Source organism: Syngnathus typhle, linkage group LG17 (assembly GCF_033458585.1).
Source record: "Syngnathus typhle isolate RoL2023-S1 ecotype Sweden linkage group LG17, RoL_Styp_1.0, whole genome shotgun sequence".
Taxonomy (NCBI): Eukaryota; Metazoa; Chordata; class Actinopteri; order Syngnathiformes; family Syngnathidae; genus Syngnathus; species Syngnathus typhle.
In genome coordinates, this window is record NC_083754.1 from 6,671,856 (window position 1) to 6,694,807 (window position 22,952).

General features: G+C 44.0%; 2 protein-coding genes across 4 annotated transcripts; one reads left to right on the top strand and one right to left on the bottom strand.

Moving 5' to 3' along the window:
* Positions 1-300: 300 nt before the first annotated feature.
* Positions 301-19,564, bottom strand: hsd17b1 (hydroxysteroid (17-beta) dehydrogenase 1). 3 transcript variants are annotated; one of them, XM_061303846.1, is made up of 8 exons: positions 19,424-19,564; positions 15,825-15,924; positions 12,178-12,248; positions 3,031-3,155; positions 1,492-1,653; positions 1,083-1,413; positions 828-1,011; positions 301-685 (listed from the first exon to the last, which is right to left on the bottom strand). In XM_061303846.1, exons 4-8 carry the CDS (start codon positions 3,068-3,070, stop codon positions 530-532), a joined length of 873 nt encoding a protein of 290 aa, XP_061159830.1. In that variant the 5' UTR covers positions 3,071-3,155; positions 12,178-12,248; positions 15,825-15,924; positions 19,424-19,564; the 3' UTR covers positions 301-529. The 3 variants fall into 3 exon arrangements, with proteins under 3 accessions (XP_061159830.1, XP_061159828.1, XP_061159829.1); XM_061303844.1 differs by lacking the exons at positions 3,031-3,155; positions 12,178-12,248; positions 15,825-15,924; positions 19,424-19,564 and adding an exon at positions 1,804-1,915 and having other exon boundaries at positions 1,083-1,176; positions 1,234-1,413; XM_061303845.1 differs by lacking the exons at positions 3,031-3,155; positions 12,178-12,248; positions 15,825-15,924; positions 19,424-19,564 and adding an exon at positions 1,804-2,995.
* stk17al (serine/threonine kinase 17a like) lies at positions 14,105-21,157 on the top strand. Its single transcript, XM_061303843.1, has 7 exons — positions 14,105-14,402; positions 16,350-16,562; positions 18,371-18,515; positions 19,022-19,148; positions 19,273-19,321; positions 19,406-19,585; positions 19,956-21,157. Exons 1-7 carry the CDS (start codon positions 14,284-14,286, stop codon positions 20,248-20,250), a joined length of 1,128 nt encoding a protein of 375 aa, XP_061159827.1. The 5' UTR covers positions 14,105-14,283; the 3' UTR covers positions 20,251-21,157.
* Positions 21,158-22,952: the final 1,795 nt, after the last annotated feature.

Below are 22,952 nucleotides of genomic sequence, written 5' to 3' on the forward strand. Positions count from 1 at the left end.
ATGAAAACATGACGGAATTAGTGAGGGGGTATTAAATATTTGGGGGATTATTCAAAAGATTAGTTTTTATTTTAATTTTGTACAGCTTAAAAAATGTGAAGTTGATTTTCTCTCAAGTAAGTTTTTAAAATTGGTTATGTACTGAAAAAAAACTGCTTAAAAAAAAACTGTTTATGATCAACTGACCTTTGAGGAAATGCATGACGGGAAGTTGTGTGTGTGCCGCGTGATAAAAATGGACTTCACATCCACTGTGTACTCAAATATGTACATTGTGAGTCATAATAAAGAAGAAAATACCACATAACCAAATAACTTTAGTCAAAACCAAAAAACTACATTCAAATACATTCAGCTCACCAAAAGTCATTTCTATGACTTTTCTAAATGTTATCATTGATTACTATTTAGGAAAAGGGATTTAATGTTGAATATCTGTCTTCGGGGAACTTTGAGCTTTCTAGTTGGGCAATAGCGATGAGTCAGATTCATTTCCGCGAACTGCAAATTGACGGACAACGCGCCCAGGTCATTGCTCGTCGGGCGAGAAAACGAGTTTGCTCATGGCGCTGATGTACCGGAGACCGTCGGGCTGTGTCACCTTCAGCTCGGTCAGAGGAGGCACCGTCCCACTGGTGAAGTACCTGAAGGCCGGGCTGGGTGACTGCATGGCATTCAAAAATACCTGGTGGGAAAAAAAAATGGCCTGAGTCACTGTTGTGAGTATCAACAGACATTCACAGCTCATGAGTCATTTTGATTGCTTGACACTGGCAGGTTCAACAACGACCCTCGTAAATCGTCCATTCTTCAAAACAACCTTTCACCTTTACAATGTCCTCTGTGTCCTGGGCTGCGTTCTGGAAGACATAACTGCAATGCTGCAGGTATCTCTCGTAGAGGTCCAGCGTGCGCGCGTCCACGTGCTGCAGGGACGGATCGCCAAGCTCCGCCTTCTTCAGGTTTACCAGGAAGTCGGTGTTGACAGGGCCGCACTCGATCAGGCTAACACTGAAGCGCAGATGTTAATTACTCAACATTCCGGAGATGACGTAACAATGCAGCGTGTTGCAGACACTGACTAGATGTTGAAATGTTGCAGGAGAACGGCCAAGCTCTCGCACGCCCCTTCGATGGCGAACTTACTGGCGCAGTAGACCTCGTTAAATGGAAGGCCTGTGGAACAAGTTTGATTCAGAACGACCAATGCGGGAAATTCAGATCGGTCCTCACCGTGAAGGCCTCCAACGCTGCCAGTGACCATGATACGACCGCTGCGCTGAGCCTTCATCCCGGGCAGAAAGGCCTTGATGGTCAGGATGGTGCCCAGAAGGTTGACTTCCAGAATTTGCTTCATGGAGTCCAAAGAGTGAGCCTCCAGGGGACCCATCAAACCCACACCGGCATTACAGACTGAAAAAAAAAACAAAAAAACAATTAGGTGAGTCTACATTTGATTCCTCAATTTTGAGCTTCCACCCGAGGACGCACCAAGAATGTCCACTCGCTTCTCGGCCACCTTGTCCCTGGCGTCCAGGATGGACTGGCTGTCTGTCACGTCCATCTGAAGAATGTCCAGCGTGTCCTTGTGCAGGCCTTTGACACTCTCCAGAAGACGCTCCTTCTTAGCCAGGTTCCTCATGGTGGCGTACACTTGGACACAATTTAGAGACCTCAATCAACTTAACATGCATGTTTCGTGGATTGTTACAGAAAAAACACAAGAGCATGAAAAGCCAGATTCCGAGATCTGAAACCTTTAACCTTTATGCTCCGTACAAGAAAAAAAGAAACGATCGTCACCTTTGAATGTTTGTTCCGGGTCCGAAGCCAAACGAACTGCCAAGCTGAGGCCGATGCCGGATGAGCAGCCAGTGATCAAAACCACCTTCTTGTCCATGTTGCCAAGTTATGAGAGACAACTGAAGGTTGTCTTTGCTCTTGTCTCCCAAGGCTACTTTATCCCCAAACATCTTCCCATTATCTGCACCTGCAGCCCTCCCGTTTTCTTTTTCCCACGTCCTTTTTATTTTCCATGAGAAGCGCATTGGAAAAGGGCTTAAGCGTAAATAGCTGTAATGGTGTCCACGACCAGAAGAGGGCAGCAGAGCGTCATGAAACACGCCGCCTTAAAAGGACAATTCCTCTTGGGAGCTCCATTAAACAAAAGAATGGTTGAGTTGAGGGGGCCCAAGGTCGTGTCTGGGACTTCAGATGATGCGATTGTTATTTATGTTTTTGTTTTTGATAAACCATTGAAAATCTTCCAGCTTATCCAAGGCAAAATTTATTGGAGCATTTTATTGCTCCCATTAATCCTGCTCAGGTTCAAGAGTAGCTGGAGTTTACGCCATCCGACTCTGAGAGAATACACACTCTCACAATCAAACCTAGTGGGAACTATTTTGAATTCTTGAAAGTAAACAATGATGACTTGTCGTAGCTCATCTGCCTTACAGTTCTGGATTCAAATCTTCCTTTAAATCTTCCCCTCGTGGCTTTTCATTCTGAGCGATGAAGGGTGAATTAAAGCAGAAAAGTTTGTTTGTTCCACAAAAAAATGTGGCGGGTGACCAGTCAATGATGTACTGATTGCATTTGAATAAATATCTAACATCAGCGTCACCTCGAAGTTGTTTTTTGAGGCACTTTAGAAATGGTTTTAGTGCCCGCTGTTACATAACAGAGAATAACACTTTTGAAAAATAAAATTCTTGGGGCAATACAGAAGAAAAGGACCTCAAATGTGGCTGTTATGTAAGACAGTTATTATAGGTGATGTTCACAGCCCTACAGTGCATTATATTCCCCAACAAAAAAATGCTTTGCTCGTACAAACACACCAGAGGTGCGGTAATTGTTTTACGTCTTAAATAAGGAACGCATGTCTCACATGTTTCCTTGACAAAAGGCGTTAACCAGTTTAAAAAAAAAAACAGTTGGCATGTCTTTTATATTTGTTATGAAAAGCCTTAATTGGTCAAGCAATTAAAAAGATATGACGTAACAAACGATAATTGACTTGTTTACCTGATGATTTGTTTTTAACCCTCGATTCCAAACTCGGCATTGTTAAATCTGAAGATGCTTTTATTTTCTTCACCTTCGTGCGACATGATGTAATCACACTTGGACTTTTTTACCACCTTATTTATCTGAAAACAAAACAAAAAAACAAAAAAAAAAACTGAGAAAAATTACTTTGGTGAAAAATACAATACCTGCATTCACTTTTTAACTCATGCAGCAAAAGCCTGAACCAAGTCTTGAAATATTTAACCTGGAGTTGAGTTTCTCACTACATTTAGTCAATTAAGTCCCGACGGCCGAGTGGAGGTCTGGAAATACTCTATAAACACCTCCTGGTGAAACGTTAAACCTCTCAGGTCCAGGGAATGTCATTTAGGAATATTTTTTTATGCTATGAAAAGGTGTTGAGTTTGTTAGGAATGTAAAGAATCGGGTTGGGGCTAGAACAGAAGCTTGAGAGTGAATAACAAGCAGTGACATCTCGCCTCTGGATAGCGTCGGGGCGAACACAATGTGAGGTTTGTAGAACTGCTGAGACGAGACGGGATGTTCCATGTCAGAGTGATATGGATGAGTCAGATGGACGAAGATGTGTTGAGTCTACATGTCGTTATCTCCATGGTGGGAGGGAGCAAATATGTTCGTTTTGAGACGTGTACTGTACTTTCTAGAATATCTTGAGTACAAGACATAACTAATGATGTGGCCAAAAAACATGTCCGCCGCACAAAATTACACTCACAGTGACAGGTCGGACTGAATACCCCGAAGGTCATTTGGACCAATCAAAAGGCGGAAGACCACCCTCACGTTTTATATACGACTCAATTTATGGATTGTATAATTTATGTTGTATGTCGGTTTGACCCCAGAACAACAAATCAGCTTTTCCCCATTTGTATTAATTGTAAGGGGGCGGAGTCTATGACCTAGTCTCGACTCCTCTTTAGAATCTGTTGGGTTTGTGTTTTTTTTTGTTCCTCGTTTCGTATGAGCCACCAGAGTTCCCTTCCGCTCCTGAGACCAATTTCCAAAACAAACTGTCTTTGCGTTTAAGGCTGCTCCTACACGAGATGTTGATGGTAAAAATAGAAAATATCCGCAGTACTGCAAAAGGCATTAACAGATTTGCTCCCGTGAGCATCCTTGACATATCTCCGAAATGTTCTTCCACACACAACAATGAGGCACGTTTCAGGAAGAACACTGACCGTGGAGACAAGGTTCAGCGGCAGGAGCGCTTTGGGCTTTGTTGCTTCCTGCTAAAATCATCACCGGGTGAAACAGGAGAAGACTTGTGGAAAGTATGAATGGACCTGAAAGTTGACGGTCAGCATTTATATATTTTTTTGGGGGGGTTCAAATCCAGACAATCGGATTTCCTGAAACTGTTTCATTCCCTAAATGTTGATTCTTCCCCAAGGTCTTGAGTTGAGTCCACAAATGCGTTTACATTAGTTTGTCTCCTTCAACGCGGCTCGATAGCGCCTTTACATTCTTGACATTGAATCACGACTACTCCACCCGTCTCTCGGCCGTTGCCGGGATACCGTCTGTTTGCAGACACAATACGGTCCAGAAAACAAGTCCACAATTGGCGGCATTTATCGTTCACACATGTTCCCACGTCTATTTCTGGATATGTAAAAATCTCAGCCTGTCTTGTCATTGGCGCACAACAAAACGGTTTTAGCAGGTTAGAATCGCCACAATGTCTAAATGATTGCATGGCTTGAAGAGGTGACTGGATTCAGTCGAATATTTTTACTCTTCTACTGCTCAGAGTCACTCCGGGGTCTGTCTAAATGCATCTCTTTTCATTGTACAGTGCTGTTAGAGTGGTCAAGTGGTTAGTCTGGTCAAGTAAAGTTCATTTATATACGGAGGCCTTAATCACAAAAAAGCCCACAAGTTAAAAAAAAAACACTGACCACTATCTTGGTAAGAAAGTCCAAGTGTCAGTAAAACAGGTCAAAATCCAATCTGGTTTTCAACAATGGCATCTATTTTGGCATTCACACGTAATCTTTGGTTATGCAAGCCTTTCGCAAAATTCCATATAAATAACTTTGCATTTTATTAGCCAACGGGGAGGGGAAGACTTTTGACAATACTGTGAACGGAATCCACTTCCTTCATGCCGTGCCTGCATATTCATTCCCGAGCTTTCAATTCACACGAGTGGAAAACACAATCCACTTAGCGGGTTTTATTCTTCTACGACACCACGGAAGCATTTAGATCGTATTCCGATAAAGTCTTTTGTCAGCCGCTCTGGGCCCGGAGAGTCCCGCGCTCTCACGGTCGACAGCTAACCCCAGCCGTTACCTCAACTAAATAGTTTGTCTCGCACGCCGCCCCAACAGAAATGTTACCCGTCTTCATTGCTGGCATAGTCTCGGTGGTTGTCGTTGTTTGTTTCGGATGACTCGGCAATGTTGTTGTCGGGCCCTTTGATAGGAATGCACTGAAATAGGCCAACTAACACTCATATTTTGTTTTAATCTTATCAGAAGAAATCTTAAAAATGTGTGTGATAAACTAATTTAAACTAAGGTTTGATTTTTTTTCTGAATTATGTATGAATAATCAGTTTTTGTATAGTGTATAATTCGCAATTTACCGTAATTTTCGGACTATAAGTCGCGTTTTTTCTCATAGTTTGGGTGGGGGGGCGACTTATACTCAGGAGCGACTTATATACATATATATGTGGTTTTTTTTCACTTTTTTGGGCATTTTATGGCTGGTGCGACTTATACTCCGATGCGACTTATAGTCCGAAAATTACGGTAATTGTTAACTGCATGTCTGCATTTGCTTTTAGTTGGGCTTCATTTCACATTTTAAGGTTAATGTGGAGGCACGAGGTGGAAACAAATGCAAGGGAAGCAGGATTAAGTTCCATAGTTTTAAATTTCATGTGCAAAATATAAATCCTAAATTTATAATGTGCCCAAAATCAACATTGATACAAGGTGTAAACAACAACAACAAAAACAGTTTGCATAAGAAGACGAATGCGACTTGTACCAATAACAAATAACCAAAAAGAACCCAAAACTGACGAGACAATGAGACAGAACTGATTGGTAGACACAAGCGACGCGGCTGACAAGAACAGTTGGAAACGAAACGCAAACGAGCAAGACACATCGGGAAACAAGACGTAACATGAAAAACAATTCAAACGTCCGCAAAGACAGAACATGACGGCTGGTGAGCGTGCACAGAACACTAATAATCGCGTTTATTTTTAGCCGCTAGCAAATACCGTTTTTTTCCGTGTATAGTGCGCCCCCATGTATAGTACGCACCCCTAAAAATGGCATGCTGATGCTGGAAAAAAGCTTGTACCCATGTATAATACGCACCCAATTTTTATGAATTTTTAAAAAAAAAAAAAATATTTTTTTTTTTTTTTTTTTTTTTTTTTTTTAAGTCCCAATGATCGTCACACACGCAGGGAGGCAATGGGTCCCATTTTTATAGTCTTTGGTATAGTCTTAACTAGGCTGGATGTAATTTTTTTTGTTGGCGTTGATTTCTCCGACCCGGTGCCCATAAACGCACCACCGCGCTCCGTGCGCATGGAGCGTGTTTGAAGTGAACAGCAGAGAAGAAAGGAACAAGGCAAAGTGTTGTGAAATAAAATATTACCTGTAATACGGATTTAGGTAGAGAACTGAACTCTCGCTCTTTATATAGCTGACGTGTCTTGCTCATCCGTTCTGCGCATCTGTAATGGCGGCCTCCGTATGATATCCGGTTTGCGTGTGTGCGAGAGCGAGAGAGAGTGAGAGAGAGAGCGCGCGAGAGAACGCTCAACCGTAGCGCGCCGCCGACCGCCCAACTGCACCGGGCTGGTCGATTATTGTGACAGAGCCGTCGCTGAAATTTAGAAGATATTTTTAAAGTCCTGATGTACTTTCTAAAATTTAAGTGGACCTCAGTGCGCACTGCGCAGGGAGCTTAATTTGGTGCGGTCGCGCAACCGCAGCGCGCCGGGCGCTCACTGTCGCATTGCTTAAAGAGCGCCTTTGTGTTTTAGTCTTAACACCAAAGGAACAAGGCAAAGTGTTGTGAAATAAAATATTACCTGTAATACGCATTTTGTTATTTGCTGATTGAAACTGCTAATTAAACTGTGAATTGAAACTAATAGGAAGAAAACAACTCTCGCTCTTTATATAGCTGACGTGTCTTGCGCATCCGTTCTGTGCATTTTATTTCACAACACTTTGCCTTTCTTCTCTGCTGTTCACTTCAAACACGCTCCATGCGACCGCAATGCTCTCGTATCAGACGCTTGCTCGATCACCTGCTCGTTTGCTGTCCCGTGCGCTCACGAAGCGCGGTGGTGCGTTTACGGGCAGTCGGAGAAATCAACGCCAACAAAAAAAATTACATCCAGCCTAGTTAAGACCATACCAAAGACTATAAAAATGGGACCCATTGCCTCCCTGCGTGTGTGACGATCATTGGGACTTAAAAAAAAAAAAAAAAAAAAAAATTAAAAAAAAAAAATTTTTTTTTTTTTTTTTTTTTTTGTACCCATGTATAATGCGCACCCCGGATTTTAGGACAATAAATTAGTAAAATTTTGCGCACTATACACGGAAAAAAACGGTAAGTTCCAGGCTGACATCTTGTTCCCATTAGCAAAATAAACAAATGTATGTAAATTGTCATTTATGTCCACTGCTGTCGCTTTGCTTGTAAATAACTTCAACAAGTAGTTGCGGGTCTCCGCGGATCGCACAGTAGTTGAAGTCGCTCGATTATGTAAGTTTAGTCATTTATACAAGCGCGAGATGCATTGACAACATTCCTAAGAAGCATCTGGCGCTTATCATCTCTTCACATCGTTTCCTCATAAAAAACTTGACATGGCTTCGCATACGTGCTTATCACGCACGACTTTGGATTGTGTCACGTCAGCGCCTGGCTTTTTCGTTTCTATTTTATTGCTTGCCACATGGATAACACGTTATGCCACCTTTGTCCTCATTTAGGGCCAAACATCCAGAGTTGGTGTCTTGGTGGCCGAGCTGACCGGTTCTAGGAGGTCACGGTGACTTTTCTCAAACGTCCTTTTGGGAGACGGCAAAAAAATAAATAAAAATCCCTCTGGGGGATTATAAATATAAGGACCAAAGGTCGGAAAAAAAATCTCAGGGAAATGCTTTCTGGGACAACCTGTCAATTAATCATGCCTGGTGAGAATTACATAAGGGTTTCTCAGCCTATAATTTAGGTTTATTTGGCAGATGCCATTACGAGTTGCGTATCGGTACATGATAAATGGCGACGGGTGATTTACGAGGGGTTCAGGGAATGTGAAAGCCATTCCGAAGAGTGGCGTGGCTGGCAAATTTTTCATAGCGGAGGATGTCATCAGTCGGATGGTAGCCAGTTATGTAAGGCCATGGAGACTTTTTATTTGAGTTACTGTTATATCATCATTCTGCCATTCTAGTTACTGGAAAGGTTTGCGATAAAATGTTAAAAGGTGTACACAGTATGTAAAATAAAAAGACCTTCTCGTTGATTGGGTTTTAGGTGCTATGCTAGCACTAGCGCTGGGTGTCTTAAATTGGAGAACGGAATGGCCGCATTGTCCAAATACTTTTGTCCGTATAGTCTTTTGCTTTCTCTCACTCTTGCCTCAAGTTTAGCAACAAAGTGGCAGCGGATTCCATGCGGCCCGGTCCTTTTGCGTCAGCGGGGAATATTCCTTGAGATCCATCATATTGCTGCCACATTCTTGGCACGGTCGGGCTTCGGCGTCGTGACACTCACGAGACGCTCACGAGACCGAACAGTCCGACAGCTGTGTCCACGGACGCTCTCGTTTCCTGTGAGAACAACGCTCGCTCTGCAGAGGCTTGACCCCGAGAGGCGACGGCGATCTGGACAAAAGAATCTTTTGTCTACAGGACTTGGAAACTTTGGAAGCATGTCATGCAAAATTTGAGTTCAGCAAGTCTCAAACATAGTCCGGGAAGTCATATGCAAATACACGAACAACTGTTCAAGCTAACCGCTATTGACGTTGCGGTAAAAAAAAAAAGAGGATTTGCACCACTGACTGACCTATGACCCTCCTCCCCCCTTGGCTTGACGTCGGGGCACAAAGGGCCAAGGAGTGGCGTTGCAAGCTGTCCCTTTGCATTTCCTGATTGTCATCATGCATAATGCACGACAGCGCCGCTAATTTATCTTGCTGATGCATCCACATCGCAGATGGCTCTGCCTGCTGATTCCACTAATCATTCCCAGTTGATGTTGACTCTTCAATCATCTTAGTCTTGTTATTATTTCTCCTCGCCAATACGTTTCATCTCAATGATCTTATGAGCTGTCAGCACGCTCGTCCGGTGGTTAGCGTGTCTACAAACGTTGGATGACTGCTTAGTACGTCTGCCTTACAGTTTTGAAGTCCTGGTGTGAGAACTTGATTCTGTCTTCTCTGTCGAGCCCGGTTTCCTCTTTCATGCCAAAATCTTGCATGACGACTCATCAAACAAACACAAGAGACGCTTCGGCGGGTAATCAGCCGGCTCAAGATGACCTCTGACCCCCTGCCATGTGACATATGGACACACGCACCTGCCGTTGCCCGCCCCCCCCCTACAGAAACCAGTGAGCTGCACAGGCCGACAGCTGGAGGACGCATGATGGATGCGGTCACCCGCAGCCGAATTGTTTCATCTCTCCAAGGTACAACTTGTGTTGTCTAGCGACACCTTTAGCCAAATCAAGTCAAATTTATTTGTATAGCCCTAAATCACAAGCAGTCTCAAAGGGCTTCACATAGACAAAAATTGACAATTAATCTCAAAGCATCTCCTGATCTTAAGCTCCAGAGGCGTTGTTTTTTCCTTCAGATGAGCTCACGTGGAACGCCTCGATCCCGTACAAATTCTCCACGGAGTGCTGACATGTGACGATGGGTAGCAGGGCTTCCATTTTCCAAAGGGATCCGATAGCCAGTTTTCCATATTGGTCGTGACACCTCACGTCATCACGAGGCTCATTTTGCAGCCGCTTCTCGTCGAGATTTAGTCGGATTTTGTCAAAAACATTAGCCGCTATTACGCTCCGACGTATTTGCAAGTACATCGTTAAAATTAGCATTTGGAAGACTTCATTAGCAGCATTTGGACCCTGGGCTTCAACTTGAAGTGAACCGGACCGCACAAGGTTGGTGTGTCCTTAAAACAAGTGTCGCCTCTATTGCAAGCACGTTGGAAAAAGAAGGTGTCACTTTGGAAAGCAGAACCAGGCGCTGGTTTTGGTTTCCAAAACATTTAATACTCATTTGGATTGAAAGGTATTAAAGTGTGAGGTTTCACTGCATCAACCGCTTTTTTTTTTTTTTTGCCAGTGGCTTATTTCTTCCATTTCCTTGGGCTACTGTGAGGGGAAATCGTGCGTCAGTCGTGTTCTGTAGAATTCCAAACGATACTAAAATGACACGTTTGCGTAGCCTAGTTTAGGAGCTTGACAGGAGAATGAAACAGTGTTTGATAGGCATTTCATCCCACGTCTCGAGTTGATGTTTCTTTCTGTCCTTCAGGCCCAAACACTCCCACCACAACCAGCTCAATAAATGTTTTCCATTTCTCTCCTGAGTCAGACATTCCAAATGAATCCGTTTCCCCGCTTCCTGCTGCTTTCTTTCTAGCTTTCTTCTCCTCCGCCATTGTGATTTCTTCTGATTTCATGTGATGTCCTCGGTCTGCTCTGTCTCTTGATGGATTCCAAAGTTTATTGTTCGTTATTTTTGCAAGTCCATTTGTCAACTATAAAATATGATATATATTCCCAACTAAAATAAAGTTATTAAGCCACTCTTCCTCCAGCTCTGACTCCAACTAGGGTAAAAAAATAATCATTTTACCTGCTGCTAGTTTTACCACTTATTTCTTTGTCACGACATGCAAAAGTGAGTTCACGAGAAGCTTGTCATGCATTCCTGCGGTGAGGTTACGGCAAAACATCTCTGTACCTGCAAAGTCGCGCACTCGCTCGTTCAACAATCACGCCCTTCCGGTAACGGCAAAAAGCTCGATATGGACACGCCGGCTCTAATGTGGTCGAAGCTAAAGCCACGCCTCTGTTTTCTATCGCGCCATTTAAGGTCACTGGTGTCATCTTGTAGAGGTTGTCATGAATTATTAAATAAATCATGAATAATCATATTCACAGGTCTCTTACGGCTCCCGTGTGCAAGTGCAACAATATCCGCTCTTAGGTAGTACACTAAAACTCTGTATAAACATTCCACAGGCAAACGTCACTTTTTAATAAGGCAACGCCGACTTGAAATCTCTTTTGAAGCCCACACATTACGCTCCTGTTAAGATCACAAAATAGCTTATCAGACATCTTGTTTTTATCCCCTAGGTGTTTTTTCTCCCCGCTTTGGGGGTCTAGGAATTTAACTTTTTAATACCAGCAGTGCACATCAAATGACTTTTAGAGTTTGAGAACACGGCTGATCTTTCCCATGCGGGCCACCAACGAGTTGTTGTTGTTGTGTGGCAAAGGGGGGCGGGAAAAGTGGAAATTGGGAGTGCTTCAGATGTGGGTGGCGTGTTTAAGCAACTTAAATCAACCCGGGCAGGGGACCGTTAGATTTTATGAGGTGTAAGCCCGCGTTAAATCATCTCGCTAAATAGCGACTTACAAATTACAAGTCGCAAAACGACCGACATAATAGCTAACTGTCGGGAATCAGCGTTTTCAACATAGCGAACTTGCAAAAAGACAAATGCGTAATTTGTGCAACAAATTTCAACAATCCAGTCTAATATCAAATAAATGAGCAGGATACTATAAAATGTAAAATAACACATCTATTTTTGTAAGTAGTATTTGTATGTAAATGACACAAGTAAGGACTGAGTGGATTTCGATCAGATTACAACGACTTTGAATCTTATCACTTGCAATCCCTTTCTCGCACTCTCGACTGTTCCACGGTTTTGTCATGGTGAATTCCTGTTAAATGGGTCAAATTTTCCTAACAAAAAGGACAGGAGAAAAGGCCGGGGAGAAAGTAAATACACTCAGACGAGGTTGTTTGACTTTCCTCTACATTAGCTCTTGTAAAGTACCTCACAAGGATACGTCACTCACTTATTTGCCATCTTCGGGCCTTCCTCATTGGTCCCACATCATCTGTGTTGCTTAGAAGTGGGCCACAGAAACTGAAAAAAGGAGAAAACCAGATTGTGTGTTTACATAGGCAAAAGGTCAAAAGGCAGAATCCCGAGGGGGGGGGCAAGTATTGAACGTTTATGTGTCATGGACGCTTTTTGGCAACCGCTATGTCTCAAGTGTAGCTCAACGCTTCGATGGCCTGCTTCCAATGACATGGCAAAAGGTGTGAAGAGTTGTAGAACAAGAAAGGTATTTTTACTCAAGTGAATAAGGCCACAATTTGCACATAGTGGCTGTTAATTAATTCTTTTGATAAACACACACCCATCCTAGGTCTAAAAAAAACCTACTGGATGCACCGCAAATCATTTACCTGCTGCTAAATCCCCATTGTGTATGATTCAATCATGTCCACATGTTGAATTCTTGAGCAGGACGGGGCCCAAACAAAACCCAGGTCTGTTTTGCTCTCGCACGTCAGAAAGGTCACGACATAACTTCTCACATTTATGCGAGTTAAATTGCGAGCTGGCAGGATAATTCTCTGGTATGTGTTTTGGTTTGCTTTCCTATGCGGGATCATAGCCGCTAGTCGGCCAATGAGTCTCCTCTGCACTTTGACCCCTGGCTTGTTGGAAAGATGGTGGAAGGGTCAAGGCTCTGTAGAGGTACCGTTTAGTTGCAAGAGGTTACGCAATGCGTTAATGACTCAGGGGGAACTCGTGGAATGTCCGCCGTCAATGGCAGTCTTTGACATCACTGCCTGTTGGCGGCAACACAATTAGCTTTGCTAGGCTAAAAACGGACAATCGTGTCTTGTGTCCTACATAACAGCTTTGCGTAGCATGTGACGTACCACTAGAAAATGTGCAACGCCGTGAGCCATGACACCAGCACACACAGTTTGGTTAGCTCTATGCTAACTGGACATAATAATCATCCTGCGAGCCCAATTACCCGTTGGTAGGATGTAATCAATTACCAATACTTTGCTACTGTACTTAAGTAGAATCTTCAGGAACTCGTACTTTACTCGAATATGTATTTTTCTGCCAACTATTTACTTTTACTCCCTATATTTTCAAAATGGCCTCTTTGGTTTGACCTGATCTATGACCCCAACCACTTTGGCCATCCTGTGTTAAATATTCACAATGATTGGATTCCATAGAAAACCTCATTTAAGCGTACTTGTTGTTCAAAACAAATGCTGCCCTTGCCTTGACACGCCCCGGACCGCTTAGACTGCAGCTATTTGTCGGTGAACTGTTAGTTGTCGTTTACAGCCAGTCTGTCGGGATCGTCATCACTTTCCACATTGACTCATCCCAGGCAACGCCTCGGGATGCTCAGCATTCCTCTGGCCGGCACTCTCCCAATCGAGTCTCACCTGCACAGCTGCAACTCAGCCAACCCCAGTTGGCAAAAAAAAGACAATGATGAAGGCACCCAGCGTACTTGGCAAAAGCACATATGGCTTGTGAAGACACTGTGCATAGTGGCAAGGGCTAACCAAAGAAAGTCTTTATGAAAGACAACGCTTTGACCTCGATTCAAATGTTAACTGGCACTATTGGAAATGGGTAAAAGGAAATATTCTCATTTACCAGACATATTACCAGTATTATTATGTGCTGTAAGCCTAATACTGTGCTTTTTTAAATGCGTTAATTCTGTTATCATATAGTTTTACAATACAGAATACATAAGTGCTGAACTGTTAAGTCATCTGGAAAATTTGGAATGTGTTTTTTACCTGCAAACTCGTGTGACCTGAACGTTTCACAGGGGCAGCGAGCGCTCAACATGGCCCCGCCCTTTTTTATTATTTCCCGCAATCCAATTGGCCCAAAACTGGTGACGTATAAGACATGGGCGTGCCTGCAGTAGCAGCTTATTAAACGGAACGAGGAGAGGAAGTCGGAGCAATTTAAACAGCAGTCAGTCCCATTCTTTGCAACTTGGATTATTCTTGCACGCCTCTGTCCGATGCTGACATATTTTATTACCATGTTCAGCTCTACCTGATCCCTGTACATCACTTTTGTTTTGTCCCAAGACAGTTGATTTAAACTTTGCTTAATGATGCTCAGCGCTGCAAAGATTGACAACAAGAGCGGCATGATTGCAGAAGTCCACACCAGGATAAGATCGGATCCCTTCTCGGACAATTACGAGCTGGCTGTCAAAGAACTAGGCCGGTAAGTGGTGTCTTTGGCTGATTAGTTTGTTTGTATCCACTGAGCCGTAAAAAAAAAAAGTCTCTAATGAAACGCGTCACACGGCGCTTTGGAAGCTAAAGTGATTGCGTTAATCATATTAGTTCGTTGGCGTCAGGCACGTGTGAGTGAGACGCGTGCGGGGTTTGTAGTTTTGAAAGTTCAGATGTGCGAGTACAAACATTTTCTGCAATCTATTTTTTGCAACATTGTGTTGAAGTTTGTCCATTCATTCTCTGGGTTAGAGGCGGACGAGTCCCCCCAAAAGTGAAGGGCACTTACAAGACGAATAGTCACTTGCATACCTAAGGACAATTTGGGGACGTTTTTGGAATGTGGGAAGAAAATTTGAATACCTGCACATGAAGGAAACCCTGAGCTGAAAATTGAACTCTGAACCTCAAGTCGTAATTTGATACGTACTAATTTTACAGAACGATTCTGCTTCTGCATAGCGCCTGCTGACTCACACCATGAGGTGTTTGAATATTTCTGTCTCTCGTGCACACGGGCAAATAAGGTGAGCAAGGGTGACATTAGAAAGTGTAATCACACCTTTTTTAAATAGCATCAGAAGTATCTGACCTCATCACTGCACCTAAAGTCTAAATAAAGAAATAAAAGGATGTCTGAGGTGGGATAGGGGAGCATGTAAATTTCTTGCAGGACCCCCCCCCCCCCCCCCCTTCACAGATGTCAAACCCTCACCCCCGATGTATTTTCTCCCTGCGACATTAGTTTAAAATCGGCCCTTGTAAGTGTGTACTGTATGTGTGTGTGATTTTAGATTTATCGGTAACACACTTACGAGGGGGATGTTGAGCCTATTACAGCTTGTTTGCAGACGGATATTAAATGTTACTCCATCAGCTCCTTTTATTATCGATGACATCACCGCTGGGGCCTCTATTGCATGCACGGTTTCCTATCGTTTGTCATGGTGCAAAATTCCGCAGGAAGTTAGTTCATTACTCAAGAGTCCGAATGACATTTACGAATATGACATCATAACTACTCTAATAATGCAAGGACGCAAAATGCTGTGACGTGCGTAAAAATGTGCTTTGGTCCAACAGCCCCTTTTGGTGACCTTTGACTCCTGTTTGAAAAGACCCCCGCTCGCCGCCCTCTGTGGCCATTGAGCACGTCTTTTCATCACACATGTAGTTCATTTCCCCCCCTTTCTCCATGGGGGCTAATTAACTTGAGAAAAAGCTCTGACGGGGGTTTTGCCTTTTTACATTCTTTGCACAATGACCCAGAAGCTCCGGACCACAAACGGTGAGGCCGGATTTGGTGTAGGGAAAAATGAGCAGCACCGCGCTGACTGGACCCTTTCAGGTACATTGTGGTCACTTTCAAAACATGCTAGCCGGGGCTAAACGTTGAGCCAATGAAACTCACCGCTGGTCAGGTGGGTGGTCTGCGGTACCAACTGGCGACGTTTTTGTACGACTGTCACGGCTTCTGTGTGGAGGCGTCCATTTGTCCATGTTGCTGTCAGCTGTGTTGAAAAAGAAAGAGGGGGGGTCATTATGTGCTGGGGTGGACATCTCGACCTTTGATTAATGAACATGTGAACGCCCAGAACATTTAGGCAACATCTTGTTTACTGTCTGCAAGGTGGTCCGCTATTGCATAACTTTTAATATTATACTGGCAATCTTCAATATTTGCTTGACTTCTTGTGGATCCTTAGCCGCCTGGTCAAACCTTCCAAGCAAGGAAAAAAAAAATAATTTCAGAGTGTCTAATGGCATTTCCTGCGCACATATTTGAGCTCAATAGCAACATCTGTGCTGTCCAATGAAACCACTTGGCCGTTCTTTGTGTGTGTGTGTGGCCCCCATTGTGGCATGTTGCCGCTATTCCAGGCATCTTGTCCTTTTCTGAGAGTAATGATTTGTTTTTTGATTTGTCTGTCTCCAGGGGCAAATTTGCGGTGGTGAAGAAGTGCACGGAGAAGGCAACGGGCAAGCAGTACGCCGCCAAGTTCCTACGCAAGCGGCGGAAGGGTCAGGATTGCCGCGTGGACATCCTCAATGAGATCGCCGTGTTGGAGCTGGCCAAGTGCAACCCGTACGTGGTGGCCTTGCACGAGGTCTACGAGACGGCCACCGAGATCGTCCTGGTGTTGGAATGGTAAGAATGAAAAGCTCGCGGATTTAAAGTGGGTTCAAAAGGATTTGCTTGTAACTTAGAAATTCTAGCTTTGAAATATGGCGGTGATACAAATGAGCAACAAAATGTGGGTCGTCACTTAAGTGTGTGAGGGTTTAGTTTGCGGAATACCTTTACACGCTCACAGGAAATTGAAACACGTTCGTAAACAACCTATGGTTGAAAACGCTAAGTGGTCTCGTTGCGGCTTTGTCGCTATGTTAGGCCGAGCGTTCTCACGAAATGCAAATGCGGGAAGTAGCACAGCAGCATTTGCACTCACATTTTTTTATTTTTTTCCATTTCCCGTGAAGCGGCGCAAAGCTGCTAAAAGTAGCGCGCCGGCCGCCAAAGACACTCGCACGCACGCTGTCACACATTTTTGTCATAGCCGCAACCACATCCACAGTCTTGTCTGAAGTAGACGAGAGTTTCGCAGCGCTTCACGTGCAGCTGCAGTCAGTAGTTTACCACAACCCCCACCAAAAAAAAAAAGTCAGGTTTGAATCTTCTGAAGTATCGTGAGGACTTTTAGTTTACCCTGGCTAGGACGTGATTTGAAAGTTATCTTTTAATTTCCTGTTTTCATTTATTTACATTTTGAAAATCTGTCCCCCCCCCATTTGCTTTTCCAATCTTGCATTGTCTACACTGGGCCGAAGCTCCGATGACCTCACTGGTCTTTTTTTAAAATCGGGCAGCAACCCGGAGGTCCTAAAACTTACTGGACCGGACAGCCCCCCCCCCTCATCCTCGTGTTTAATAGCCACTTACTCTGAGATTTAAGGCTGATCCGACCTCATCCATTCCCCCATGTGGTCGACCGCGGGCTTTAATCTGGCTGCTCGCCGTACGGGGGGGGGAACATCTCAAATCGTGAGAGCGTTTGCTCTCTGGAAAGATCCAAAAATCTTCTTGATGAACACAGACGTTTACGGTTTTAACTGTTTTATAAAATGTGAAACTGAGGCGGAAAAACCTATTTCTCTTATAGCGCTTTCAGAAATGTAACTGTAAACGGAGAGCCAAGCTCGAGGGATCACAACAAAGTGGATCAGATCCCCCCCCCCCCCCAAATCCAGCAAAACATCAGCGCTGTTTGCACAGCTGAAACTGGTCGTGGACGCAGCGTCGGGGAGGCCGACGTCGTTACGTAACCCCGTCACGGCGATTCCTCCGAAAGATAAAAAGCACGTGTAACCGTCTAAATCCTCCACACATGCTTCCAGTTTTTCGGTGGGTTGACCTTGTTGTATCGGAGGATCTCGCTACCGAGATTTTCTCGAACTTTTATCCCTTATGCTACACGGCAGTTTCTAATTCACATTTGACGCCTATCAAGCCATACAAATGCAGATATCCAAAAGCGCATCAGATATTTCGCTCCATTTGGAGAAAGCCTGATTGCATTTTGAAGATCTAGAACACAATGTTTTGCAGCTATGGTAACTTGGCCCATATAACAGTCAAGCCACCCCCGGGATTCGCTCCTTATCTAAACATGCCAACTCACCCTGTCATGATTAGCTAGTGAGAAATGAAGTGGCTACCATTAGCCCAGATATGGACCTGTTATCCAGCCAAAGTACACAGAGACGTGGCGTTATGAAAACGATGAAAATCAAACGTGAGATTGGGTTTCGGTTGGTTGTCCTCAATTACCACGGCAGGGCGAAATGTCTTTTGGCCCTTTGAAGGAAAGGGATATACATTTATATATTTATATTATAGACATTTGCATTCTAAAGTCTTCCCCCGACTCAGTTTCTCCCTCCCTGTTCTTTTCCCAGCGCTGCCGGCGGCGAGATCTTTGACCAGTGCGTCGCCGACAACGACGACGCCTTCACGGAGAAAGACGTCATCCGGCTGGCCCGGCAGATCCTGATGGGAGTGGCGTTCTTGCATCTCAACAATGTGGTGCATCTGGACCTGAAGGTAAGATGCTCTATAAAGTCCATGCCCTGAACGTGGCGGCGGTAGTTAGCTTGTTATGTAACTCCGGCACGCAGCCTAGTTCCCATGGGCGGGGGGGGGCTAATAACACTAGATGAAGGATATTACTTAAAGGCTTTCATTTTTTTTTGATGGGTCGTTGTCCTTAAGTATCCGGTTCCTCCACCAGAAAACATGTCATCTTGATAAAAGTAATCCTTAATGGGTCCGCGATTGGGGTGTCAGGGGATTCGGTTCCCAAGCAAATCTGGAATTAGTCCAAGCCATTGTGCGCCCCAACAACTTAGTCATCGGATGCGATGTCCGACCCCGTTCTCTCTGATTGGCTTAGCTAAGATCAGACGCTCGGCGAGATGCCGACAGACGACTTCCAAATCCTCCGGGCGGGGCGGGGGGGGGGGGGGGCTTTTCATCTCAAACCAAGCGCCAAATCCCATCCGCTACCAAGTTTGGCGCTTACGTAACCTCAGTCCCTCCGATCCCCGCAGCCACAGAACATCTTGCTGACGAGCGCCAGGCCACTGGGTGACATCCGGATTGTGGACTTCGGCCTGTCCAGACGCGTGGACAACATTAGCGAAGTCCGAGAGATTCTGGGTACTCCTGAGTATGTTGGTGAGTCTCGATACTTCCCTCCACAGTCACATCACACATTTTTGGGGGGGGGGGGGAATGCATATGTCACATACGCTCAAAAATATTATTAGCCATTGGCTAATCAAGATCATTTGTCTTCTAGCACCAGAGATTCTCAGCTACGAACCCATCACCACTGCAACAGACATGTGGTGAGTGTACTCCGTAGCTCCTCCTCCATCAAGGCTAAAAACGCGTCACAAAGCTGACAGTCATCTGTCTTCTCACGCGATCAGGAGCATCGGGGTTCTGACCTACGTCATGCTGACCGGCGAGTCGCCCTTCTTGGGAGAAGACAAGCAAGAGACGTTTCTCAACATCTCTCAGGTCAGCGTGGAGTACTCGCACGACACCTTCCAGGACGTCTCGCCGCCGGCTGTCGACTTCATCAAGTCCCTGTTGGTGAAAAACCCCAGGTGAGGTTAGCGTAGACAGGAGATGACATTCAGGATGTAAGTCAGGCCGGAAATGCGTCTGAAATGAGCACATAAGGCAAAAATCGGTTTCCTCTTGCGCACGTTGTGACTTAATTTTATCGTATTTCTGTTACGAAAACTTCAAAACAGACGCATGAGTCATTTGAGTCCGGTCACTTGAGTTGTGATCCCCCAGCAGAAGATTTATTCAACATGAATCCAATAAAAACTGAAGAAAAAGAATAACAAGCAATCTATTCTCCGAGATTAAATGATGGGAACATTTTCCGAGTAAAAGCTTTTTTTTTGTTCCATTTTGGTTATGTAAAAAAAGAATTTTTACTCATCTGTGATGTTATTGTGTTTTTAGGAAGAGAGCCACGGCGGAGGAATGTCTGAGGCACCCTTGGCTGAACCCCCACCCCCTCGTGCAACTCCACGCCACGCCGTCTTTGTCGTCCTTGGATGACCCAGACACTGGCGACAGCAGCCTGTCCGAGGAGTCGGAGCCAGAGAGCCCGGCGCCGTCCCCGGAACTGGGCCTGATGGGTTCGTACCTGGCGTGCCCGTGCCAGGGCGAGCTGAAGACGGGCTACGGCTCGTTCTCCTTCACCGAGCCGCCCTTCGTCCCTCGGCCCGAAATACAGCAAGAGCTCATCTGCTGAAGGACAAACAGAGACGCGCTTTTGGACTCAGTCGGGGAAACAACGAGAATGAAGAAGACGGGTTCCTCGTTTTAAACAGAACTAGTTTCCCCAAACCGAATTGGGTTGCAAGAAGTAACCCAAACTGGTTCCAGTCGTTCATCCATGAGATTTTGGTGAAGGAGGAGCGGGAAAATAATGTTTGGACATTTTAAAGTGAGCTTAGCGCAAACGAAGTCTTTGTTTTTTTTTTTATGTTTATTTAAGTTACATTTGCCTCTACCGTAGGTGTGAGTCAGCATTCTCACTTTTTCAATACAATTTTGAGCACTTTTTTTATTTTATTTTTACCAAAAAAATCTCATTAAGTTACCAAGGACTTTTCACGTAATCGTACAGCCCGAACCTACTGTACATATGGTAAAAGTGCCACGATGTATTCATATTGTTCTTTTGGGCGTTTGCACAAGTCTTCGCACCTTTTTGTTTTTGATTTTTATTTTTTATAACAATTTGTACTTCAAGAATGCAGCAAGATTTTGAAAATAACTAATAGAGGCTGAAACGGTAACCAAAGAAGAGTCGTACAATACACAACGCTCGGGAAGGGAGCAAGACGTTGTCATATTTCCACCAAAAAAACGAAGTCTTTCTCGCCCGTCCGTCCGTGGATCAATTTGGTTGCTAACATGTTTGGCTTTTTCAATGTTATCTTTTTTTTTTTTTTCTGTTGTTATTAATGATGCCTTTTTGCTTGTGGATATCAGCCAGTTTTGCACTTGTCCTCATGGACTTTTTTTTTTGTTTTGTTTAAAGTTGAATAAATGTTATTGTTATTGCAGAGAAATACATGTACATTTTGTATCAAACTCGACTACGTGCAATTTTCCACCTTGAAAATAAATCATCAGAAATACTCCATAAAAAAGCCACTATGAACAGACTGGGTTTTATAAACTATATTAAAAAAATATATATATACCCCATTGATAGAACTAACAAACCAAAACTTTAAGAAACTTTTGTAATCGAGTAAACTTTTCAGAATTATTTTTTTATTATGAATCTGCCTCTATTTTTTCTCTAGCACATCAGCTTTGTAATATATATATTTAGTGATATGCATTTATGAATTAAGACTGAACAGGTGACTTTTAAGTCCGCTATAATGACAAAGCATGGCAAAAGCTGCATTACGCAAGTTTTTAAAGGTCCAACATAAAAACAAAAAATACAAATCTCAAAAACCAGAAGTAATTTTTTTAGAAGCAGTGTCAGAAATGTTGAGGGATTCAAAGCCACCTTTAATTAAAATATAACCAGTGTCTAGTTTAAGTCACCCCCATCTTGTTCCACTTTGGCCTCTTTTCCAACCACTTCAATTATACCGCAGTTCTTGCACCTTACATAATACGGACATTCCTTTCTGCTTAAATTAACAATAATGCTTTGGGGGGTAAAAAAATAAAAATACACCATCCTATGACCTGCAGATCATCTTCCATATATGAAGATGTACAGCTAATCCAATCCTGCTGGCTTCATCCCTGTGGAATGCTTCGGGGTGATGCTCTGACCTCGTGGCTGTCTCCTGCTACATTCCGCCCGGTGACCTCCAGCTTTTCAGTGCAAACATGAGACCACGTAAGCTCAAAGTGGAGCAAAACACGGAAATCTCATCAAAGAAAATACTGTAAATAAATACCACTATTGTCTCTTGGATTTCAAGCGGAATGAGGAGGGGGGGGGTCGTCTCTCAAAAGGAGAACCAGCAGAATGGCTCAACACTCATAAACCGCCGGTAATGTGTTTCTCATGGCGAGGGCGGAAAGGGAGGCGGGCGAATGCCTTTGGTTAGTCCCAGTTATTTATTTTGTCCCTGGAAACCAACGAACAACAACAAAAGCCCTTGCAACAAAGGCCGACCGAGCGCGGCCTGTTTTCGGTCTGCGGCTGCCACTTCCTCCCTCGGCATATTTAGCTTGGGGGGGGGGGGGTGACGAAAAACAAGAACACAAAAGATGATATGTTCGGGTCAAGGAATAAAGTTGTGGGCCCTGATGCTAGTTGGGATGGGTGATCGGGTACATTCCAGCATCACACTGATAGCATCACTTGGCTTAAGACTGTCCTGTCCTAGAAATGATTCTCGGATCAGAACTTTAAGGATGCTGGCAGTTTTGGCGCCAGGACACATCTGAGAGGGGGCATTAAGTTGATCACATAAAAATACTACCGTATTTTCCGCACTATAAGGCTCACCTAAAAAAACTCAAATTTTCTCAAAAGTTGACAGTGCGCCTTATAATCAGGTGCGCCTTATATATGGACCAATATTGAGCCACTACAGCAGGCTTGTCCAATGTCCGGCCCGCGGGCCAAATGTATATATCTTATATATGGACAAAGTTTTAAAATGAGCCATTCATTGAAGGTGCGCCTTATAATCCGGTGCGCTTTATAGTGCGGAAAATACGGTAGTTTCAATGATAACGCTGGCTGTGCTGTTGTTATTGATTTTTTTTTTTCTCTTTGTCTATCTCATCTCAAGTCAGGTTCTGTCTGACCGCATTCAAATAAATCTCCTTGTCAATACAAATGACAACAAAGTTATCCAGACTAAAAGTGAAAGGGTTCTTGCGGTCTGGATTTGCTCATGGTTTTTACTTACTACTGGATTAAGTAGTTATTGGAAGCACATGCTTGCATGCTCACTCACACTA